The 9245-nt window shown below is 44.7% G+C and overlaps 3 protein-coding genes across 4 annotated transcripts in view; 2 read left to right on the plus strand and 1 right to left on the minus strand.

Moving 5' to 3' along the window:
* Positions 1–231: 231 nt before the first annotated feature.
* On the plus strand, positions 232–3068 carry LOC119286412. Its single transcript, XM_037565784.1, has 8 exons — positions 232–540; positions 633–731; positions 875–1034; positions 1147–1326; positions 1423–1557; positions 2146–2228; positions 2332–2425; positions 2645–3068. The coding sequence occupies exons 1-8, from the start codon at positions 266–268 to the stop codon at positions 2729–2731; spliced, it is 1113 nt and encodes a 370-aa protein (XP_037421681.1). The 5' UTR covers positions 232–265; the 3' UTR covers positions 2732–3068.
* The window catches only part of LOC119286410, a 10882-nt gene continuing 4382 nt past the window's right edge, over positions 2746–9245 (plus strand). Inside the window, exons 1-2 of one of the 2 annotated variants that reach the window (XM_037565783.1) lie at positions 2746–2834; positions 8925–9010. In XM_037565783.1, the coding sequence (XP_037421680.1) occupies positions 8935–9010 (76 nt within the window). In that variant the 5' untranslated portion in view covers positions 2746–2834; positions 8925–8934. Of the gene's footprint in view, positions 2835–8397; positions 8475–8924; positions 9011–9245 lie in introns of those variants that run through there. The other variant, XM_037565782.1, reaches the window with a different exon arrangement.
* Positions 3192–8106, minus strand: LOC119286409. The gene is made up of 3 exons (XM_037565781.1): positions 7672–8106; positions 4930–6754; positions 3192–3917 (listed from the first exon to the last, which is right to left on the minus strand). The coding sequence occupies exons 1-3, from the start codon at positions 8045–8047 to the stop codon at positions 3233–3235; spliced, it is 2886 nt and encodes a 961-aa protein (XP_037421678.1). The 5' UTR covers positions 8048–8106; the 3' UTR covers positions 3192–3232.

Raw genomic sequence — 9245 nt, forward strand, 5'->3', positions numbered from 1 at the left:
GGTGCGATGAATACATATCAAACTCGTTAAATTTCATTAGTTTGCATGTAATATATCGAATTCGTCTAAATTTCTGTTAAAAAATTTAAAAATGGATTTTTTTTTTAGTATAGTGTTGAGGGAGCTGATTTGCCCTTGGAGATGCCCCCGAGAATGGCACAAAAGAAGAACATTTCACACCACTGCGGTGGGCTAATCCATGCCGGCCCATCTGTACAAGGGCAGCGAGTTCGCGCTTTCGGGGTCACCAAGCCCATCCACCATAATGCTCCGCCTCCCCTGCCTCCTGCGTGGCGTCTCCTCGCCGGCGGCGTCCTCTCTCCGGCGAGCCTTCCGCTCGGCGGCCTCCCTTGAAGCCATCCTCTCACACTCCCACCCATCCAAGGCCTCCTCCGAGGACCAGGCGGGCCCCGCCCACCTCGCGCTCTACAACTACCCCACCTTCGCCGGCGCCTACTCCGCGCTCGCCGCTGACCTCTTCCACCGCCGCCTCGGCCGGCGCCTCCTCGTCCTCCCCTTTTCCTCCGTCGAGCCCTTCAGGTCTCCCTCTCACTTGCGTCTCACCGTTCCCTCATTGCGTTGGCCTCCAATTGATTATGCTTGTCTGTTTCGCGCTGGCTTGGAACAAGCAGAGCGGAGGACTTCAAGGGTGCCGGGTTCCATTCTTGCTATCTTTTGGATTTCATCGGGCCAAGGAATTTTGCGTTGGAGCTCTCTGGATTCATCCCCAGGTGCGTTCAACAAGTTGCAGAAATCTCAGCAAGTCTGCAACTGAATTTTCTTCTTCTTTTTATCTTGACTACAAAATTTGAAGTGGAGTGTATGCACTGATATACATAAGAAACCTCGTGACATACCATTTCCAATGATGCAGTGTGGTGGCATTTGATCACCGGCAAAGCACACTGGCAAGGATCCCACAGATGGGTCGATGCCCAACTAACCTTGACATCCGCATCGACACGGCAAAAAGTAGCGCCCGAGCTGTATTAGACTATTTCTCCAATAAGCTTACATCGGAAAACCCTGATTCCGTGAGTAGGACGAGTCATTCCATTCCTGTTCTCTTTTTTTGGGATATGTTCCTGTTCATTGTATCGCGTCATTTGGGAAATAAGAACATGAGGTTGTTCTTTTCTCATCCAGGAGACATGTGAGAATCTGTTGGGCCAAGAAGATGAGGAGCGGGTTTCAAATGTTGTCAAATATGTAGAGGATGCTGATCTGCGGCAATGGCAGCTGCCCGATAGCAGAGCATTTCATACAGCTCTCAGGGATGAGCGTGCAAAGTTAAATTGTGTCAGTAATCCTCATGTTTTTGAGCAGGTGAAGGTCTACCCGCTGCAATCATGCTTATAAGCTTCTTTTGTGTATCCCTGAGGATGGCATGGTCAATCACCATTTTGTTGGCACTCCAAACAGCTAATGCAACTTGATGTTAGCGATCTGCTTGCTAGAGGGAATTCATTAGCTCAAAATCGTCTAGAGGCTGCAAGGAAGCTCATACACAATCCTTTCAAGATTTACCTCGGACAAGGGCTATATGGTGAATGCCTTGTAAGTGAAAATAATGCTCTTGCATTATTATAGTTATTATCCTTGATGTACCTTTTGATAGTGGTAGCCGCATAGCACCTATTTTTTCTTTACTGGAGCGTCCTTAGATTTCTTTAGCACAAGCATGTAATATGTGCATCCAGGACTGCTCTCACATTAATGGTATGGGCTACATTAAGTCTAGTTCAAAGGCAAAATACTCTGGGCCATTTTTCCTTTATTGTTTAGTTAAACTAAAGACTATCTATAGTTCAAAGACATGTGGACCTCATAGTTTCTCGCTTGAAATCAATGATTAACTTCATAGTTCAAAGCTGCCATTTGATGCAAACTTATTTATGCTTAAGAGCATTCTTTGATTCTCATGCACTTATCTGCCTGCAGTATTGCTGCAAACATGGTTTCATGCTTGGGCATTAATGGACCCAGCCCCGAAAGTTTGAGAGCAGATATTAGTTGGCTAATAAAACAAAATCAAGAGTTTTTTGGTGGCCTTGTCATCCACAATTTTACATCTGAAACTTATTGTGTTCGTACTGTTGAAAGAAATCTTATGTTATAACATTACATGCTTTACTGTACTATTAGGCAATCAGAGCCGACGGGGATTCAAAGCTGAGCCACGAAATCGGCTTGGAGTTGAGCAAGATGAGTGCTGGCGCCGGATTAAGGTACAAACTTTGTTTGCAAGTTTCAGAGCACATGGACACCGAAATTGTGTGTGGTTGGCGTTGTTTCAGTGATTTTTCATGAACGCTTTGTTTCACTTGGTAGACCAATTGGGGCAGTGGTCTTTATGCAACGTGGACTGCTGAAGATCTGCTTGAGGACTACAGACAATTCAACCAACACAGCAGAGGTCGCCAAGGTGCGTGTTTCTCTTATTGTCTCTGTAAACCAGCATGGTTTTAGTCTTTTACTCCCTCTGTTCCGAATTACTTGTCTTGGATTTGTCTAGATACGGATGTATCTAGCACTAAAATGAGTCTAGATACATCCGTATCTAGACAAATCCAAGACAAGTAATTCAGAACGGAGGGAGTAGTAGTTTAGCTGTTCATACCTCACCATGCCGTTTGAAATGTAGGCATATGGCGGAGGTGGAAAGGCGAGCTCAAGTTCTTTCGCACTAAGGATGGACGAGTTCAACGCCTGGATTAGGGAGAACACATGAACCGGCATGGAATGCTGGATGGCAATCTGGTGTACCATATCGTAACATGCATGCATGTCTAGTTGCGACGAAGATGTGAAAAATGAGCAGCTGATGTTGGAAGGTGAGACTGTATCCTTTGAATGGAGTGGGAGCGATCTAGGGCAAGATTTGTTAAGCCTGAAGCTGTTTAAGATCAGATGTTGATGCGCACGACTCCCCTAATTGGTAGGGCTGGGTGTAGAAGCATAGATGATCGCAAGCAGCGCAATTGGTCTGATTGTGTAATCAGCGACCAAATCCTCTATATAGACATGCAAATTAGAGATATTTGCCATGAAAATATTCTATGGTTTTATACGTTTAGCATAATTACAAAAGGCCATCATCTAGTGCATACCACAAACGTGTTGATGTTAATAATGACAATGAAAAATAAATGAGAGAACACAAAATAATAATGTTCAATTGTGACAGCATTTTATTTTATACTACTTGCAAAGCACCAGTGCTGACTTGATATCACGAGTGTTGCTGCTGCTTGGTCGAAGGACGATAACACTGACGATAATGTTTATTCGATCGAGAGCATTCCGCCTTGAAATTTCTTGGCGGTGAACCATCATCCTTGCCTGTTTGTGTTTCCCACGAGGCAATAATTTCGACGAGCGAGCTCCGTGATGGGTCTCTTCTTGCTTGTTGGCTTGCTGTATGATTTTCATCCTCGGAAAATTCAGCATCCGAATCTTTTCCTGCTTGTTCATCTATCGCATGAATTTCACCATCAGAAAACTCATCATCTGACGAGGTGGGAGGGTGATAGCGCACCACTTTATCAGTTTCTGGATGAGGATCACCAGCACTGGACACAGGACCAAGCTCTTCCCAGGCAAAGTCATCGACATTACCTTGGTCTTCATTGCCCTTGCAGCTGGCCTGGCTGTTTCCGTTTCTTGCAGGGAACAACTTACTTGATATGGTTGTGCTTCCATTTGCAAGAGAACTTGACCCTTCTGGTTTACAGGAATATAATGGAGCACATGTTCCTCTCTGAGGCAGCGTAAGTTGGAAATGAAAAGTTTCCGACCTACACTCCTTGATCCATTTCTTCTCAGAGATCAACAGCTGTACTAACTGATGGATATGTCTCTCGTCAAGGCCTTTGAGAAGCGAACAGCCCTTCTGCAGTCCATGTGCCAACTCCTCCCTGCCAAAAATAAGCAACTATCTGAGTAATAGTACTTTCTAAACAATCGGTCCATAGATTATTTCACATTACATGTCAGACAAGTCCTTGTCCACCATAGGATGGGAATTGCATGAGCTGGAATAACTGTACTGTAACTCGATGAATATAATAAGTTTGGACCTGGACTATATATGTTTCAGTGTTTCACAAGCATATAGATATCATACCCAGTTCAGGAAATATCATCCTTATTTGATTCGTGTCAATAAGAACAATATACATCATGAAATCATGAGCAGACAAGGAAAGTATTGTTTTATTTTAAGGAAAAGAAAGTAATTTTAAAATACATTGATTTTTTATCTACACGACCCAGCAACATCACCAGGCAGGCAATACACCATGCAATTTCATATTATATTTTGGTGCTTCCACAGGTGATATGTTTCTGTTAACGCTTACGAGCAAGACATTTGCTTGTAATACAGTATGATGGATCATCCACTGAGCACTGCACTGTTTGTCACTCCAGATATGACAAGTTGACAACCACAATGAAGCTTATTGGTTACTAGTAATCAGGATATTCAGACTAGCATATTGATCTTCAAACAAGTTGGAGAACAGAAAAAGGGATCAGCTCGGGTTCATGAACAAAAGAATCCACTCAATATGAGCAAAACACTACCACTATGCACCTTATGCTCAGTCTTCTCGTCATGTTTCTGGGTGCATGATTAAGTTTCTATGTTTTTCTACAAAATTGCACAATATCCTAGAAGGTGCCATGGGATCAGCTTGCAAGCAAAAATGCGACCCCATAGTTTTCCGGACATCAAGCTTTTGTTCTCATTTCAGTTACAGATCTACAACTGGTTCTTAACCAAAGAGCTAGTATTGTTAATCCAGGTTATATTATCTGTGATAGGTCGTAATTTGCTACTACTTATTAAATCTGAAGCCAATGTCACAAACATTGATGTTGGGTAGATATAAGAAATAAAAGGAGAAGCAGGAAAGATACATTTACCTTGCCTTTGCTTCTGAAACAAGTTTTGCTCCATGATGGGTTAAAAGATATTGCTGTAGTGCATCCCAGAAGTAAGATTTTTCAAACATTTCAACTCCTACTTGCTGTCCACTTGCACTGTTAACAAATGAACATCCTTTGTCCAAATCTTTCCTTGTTCCATCACGATTTTGATTATCTTTTTTATCTGATTTTCCAGCTGACCACCACCTTGCTGCCCAGCTAAATATTCCTTTGTTGCTTTCTCCAGAACCTCGTATCTTTTCAGGCTTGCTGATTTTGACTGTTTCGCCAGAGTGATTCTTTGTATTTGCAAAATCCCCCTTGACATCTGTTTCAGAACAGTTATTAGACAGGTCATTTGACAAACTAGTGCTGCCTGCTGAACTGTTATCAGGACCATTCACATCAGGACTGTCAGTTGTGGAACAATTCTTCATGGCCTTTCTCAAACGTCTGTTATGTTGCCCTTCCTGGCTTGTTACATCACTGGACCCTTCAGAAAAAGTAGCATCATGAGATGGATGGACCTGGGGCTTAATGGTCTTGGGACCAGTCCATAGTATCTGAATCCTTTCAAGTAGCCCTTTTTTACCAGTAGTACCTTGAGCCTCCGAGGAGGGAGTTGCAGCAGTGATCACCATATCAGCTTCCATATGACACGCAGGTGGTTCATATGGCTTAATAAAATCTACCGGTGGAGCTTTCCTTTGGTCTCTAGATAACAAACCACACTGGGAAGATGGAGCATCAGCTATCGGAATCTTCCTTTGTTCTGGAGACAATATATCTGATGGAGAAGATGGTGGCTTCTCATTCTTCGTCTCAATGAGGCATTTTACCTCACCATTACTTTGAGCAGAAGGAAATCTATTAAAGCTTTTTTCACCAACTACGGCAGGTTGACTATCACCTGGTAAAGGATCTATAAATTTGACATAATCAGGCATAGCTTGGAGAAGAGCACTGAAGTTTTTCAAGCCATATAATCCATTATACATAAACAACTTGTTCTCTTTAAGTTCTCTCAGAAGATCTTCAACGTTGACCCCTCCAGGATAAGAGTTTAGTGCTCTCCTGATACAGTTGACCACAGATTTGGGGATTCTAGGTGTCTCCTCTGGTTTCTTGGGCTGCAATGGTACATTCATGGAGTGCTTGGATTCTCCTTGCAGGAAGGGGTCATCACCGACCAGAATTTTCTTTTGTTCTAAAGACTCTAAAGATAATATATCTGATGGAGAAGATGGGACACTGGATGATCGTGGCTTCTCATTCTTAGTCTCAATGAGGCATTTTCTCTCACCAATACTTTGCTGAGAACTCATTCTCATAAAGCTTTTTTCACCAAATACAGCGGGTTGACTATCACCTGGTAGAGGATCTATAAAGTTGGCATAATCAGGCCCGTTGACCGCAGATCTGGAGACTATAGGTAGCTTCTCTGGCTTCTTGGTTTGCAATGATACATTTCCGGAGTGCTTTGGTTCTGCTTTCTGGAAGGGGTCATCAAGAGCTCCCCTGTAATTACCATACCAAGAACAGGACAAACCATCAGGAGGCTGGTTAAAATGTTTCCGAGTAAACCCCTCCCCTTTAATCAAAGCTTCCCACGGCCACATAATTGTTGCTGCACTGCACAGAATGCTGGGCTCAGTAGTGGGACAGGCTAGCAGTATGTTGTAATTGCTCATCCGCAGGCGATGCAGAATATTTGCAAAGTGTTTATCCCCAGATATAAGGAAGAAATGGGCTGGTGGAGGGTTCTGAGCAATCCAATAGACAAGATCAGCAATGAATGATCTGTCAGAACCATCCTTTCCACCTATACAAAGTCAGTATTATTAGTACCATACGATCAAACAGCAGCGCAAGATAAGTAAAAACTACATGCAACATTAAGAAAAAAAAATACAGAACTGAGTCCCATTTAACTTGAAGCGACAAAAGAAGAGTTGAAGACTAGAAATACTCCGAGACTAGCTGAGAATTGAAATTCAGTAATATGCACTCACCAAAATAGCCTTATAACACCATAACAGTAGATAAGCGAGCAGGCTTCCCTACACTGTCCATCTACTTATTTACCAGTTGTGTTGGGTAAAATTTCTCCAAAGACCACAAATAGACTGTTTAAACAGCTTTTTTTTGTATACATGACACATACATATGAGTTATTGCATATAGAGCAATTTTCATGTTTTAGTGACCCCAACTTTTCTAGAACTTAATAAAGAAGGACACCGATAAAGCCTGAATAATTCTAAGGTCAACTGAGATGACCCCAATGGGCAACCTCTATCTATTTTTATGAAGAAGAAGACAAGAAAGTGTAACGGTTCCTATTAAACATCGACAAAATAGTATACCTCACAATGATATATTGGAAATGATCGAGGTACATTTAGCACAAATATCAATCCGGTAAATACAAAACGAAGTACTCCCTCCAGCAAAAATGCTCTTAAATTGCGGGACGGAGGGAGTATCATCTAGAATCTGCTTTCATTTTCAGCATTCATACACCAATTAATGCAACTTGTAGCAAATTTCCAATCCCATAACACCCCACTGTGCCCAACTACATGCAACCTAGGCAACAGCATAAAAACAGACGGACATTTCTGCAATGCATTCTGAGGCATATAAGGTAATAACATTCCCAATTCGTGTGATAGAAAACCCAAACAATGACAGTAGGCGAGTAAGGAAATGGTGGCTGGCGGAGGTGGAGGACGCAACTGGTGGGGACGTGCGAGAACGCGACGCCGGTGGCCGCGAGGACCTCCTGGACGGGGCGGGGGAGCACGAAAACATCGCCGAAGGCGGTGATCTCGACGGGGCCCCGGATGCCGGCGGCGCGCAGCGCGGCCGTGACGCGCGGGGCCACGCGGCAGGGGTTGGCGTCGGGCGGAAGCTGGCACTTCTGGAAGTCCCACCACACCGACACCTTGACCTCCTTGCTTTCCTCCTGCTGCTGCTGCTGCTGGGGCTGCCCCCTCCACCGCTCGCCGCCGCCCGCGTGCGAGCTGAGCCCGCGAAGCCCCCGGAGGCGGAGGACGAGGAGGGTGTATCCGCGGCGCGGAAGCGCTTGATACATGGCTGTGATCACCGGCATCGCTCGCCGCGGCGGCGCCACGGGCAGCTGGAGGCGGTGGCTGGCTACTGCTGGCGGCGGGGTTTCTCCAGGGCTTAAGAAGGATGAAGCCGAATGCTTCATGGGCTGGGCTCTCTGTTGTTGATCCGAAAGATAGACTGATATGGGCCCAAAGTGGCCTCCTGAACGAGGAGGTAGAAGAGGCCCATTGGGATAAAAGCTCAGGAAAGAAGGAGAGCCGAGAGCGCGTAAGGGTTGGCCCCCACACACACGGCGCGGTCTGCGGGGAGCGGCAAAGGCGATTTCGCCGGCGTTGGTAGTGGAAGCGGGTGTGCGCGCGACGCCGCCGGCCGATCCTTCTCCGGCCGCCGCGGGGCGCGATGGAGACGGCGCACGAGGTGGCCATCTACATTGACCGCTTCCACAATCTCGACCTGTACCACCAAGGGTAACGAGAAGGGCCATGTGCATCTTCCCTCCTTCCATTGGCGCTCCTTCTTTTCTTGATTCTTGAATGGCGGCATGTGGATTTTCCTGAGCCTCTGTCGGGTAGATAGAGATACGATTGGCATGCGATTTTCCTTCAGATGAATGTTTCGTTCCTGTGACCATTTCTATGCGGAATTCTTTTTCGAGAATACATATAGCACCATCTATATTAAAGAAGATTTCTATGGGGAATTTCATTGCTGGTTCCCTGATTGGTAATCTGGTACGATTTTATTTTATTTTTGTATTTTTCCGACACCCTGTTTGGTAATTTCACATTCTAATTTTGTTCTTCTGTCCATTCCTCTCGGAGAACGATCAGTTGCAAATTTCCGCCCCTTTTTCCCCAACATGCGGACGCTATGAAATTTGATTATTTCTTTTGAAATTTGCTTGTGTCTGCGTGCAGATGGTACCGGATGAAGATTAGTGCGGCGTGGGAGCAGGACGACGGCAGGGCACCGGTGTCGCCAGCCAGGGTAGCACAATACGAAGGTTCTTGCATCTCCCATGGCTTGGAAAAAGAAATTTCCGTACTCACTTTACATTTCTTGCATGATCCTGTGTGGGTGGAACCGTGGAAGTAAATGTCTAAATTCGTGCTTGATGATTTATCTGCCAAGAACTAAAGGACTTACTTAGGTGGGGCATTGTGATTTGGGATTGTTCAAATGAATCATTTCCAATATTTATTGTGCCTGATACATATATCATAGAAAATATGTACTCG

This window comes from Triticum dicoccoides, chromosome 4A (genome assembly GCF_002162155.2).
Source record: "Triticum dicoccoides isolate Atlit2015 ecotype Zavitan chromosome 4A, WEW_v2.0, whole genome shotgun sequence".
Lineage (NCBI taxonomy): Eukaryota > Viridiplantae > Streptophyta > Magnoliopsida > Poales > Poaceae > Triticum > Triticum dicoccoides.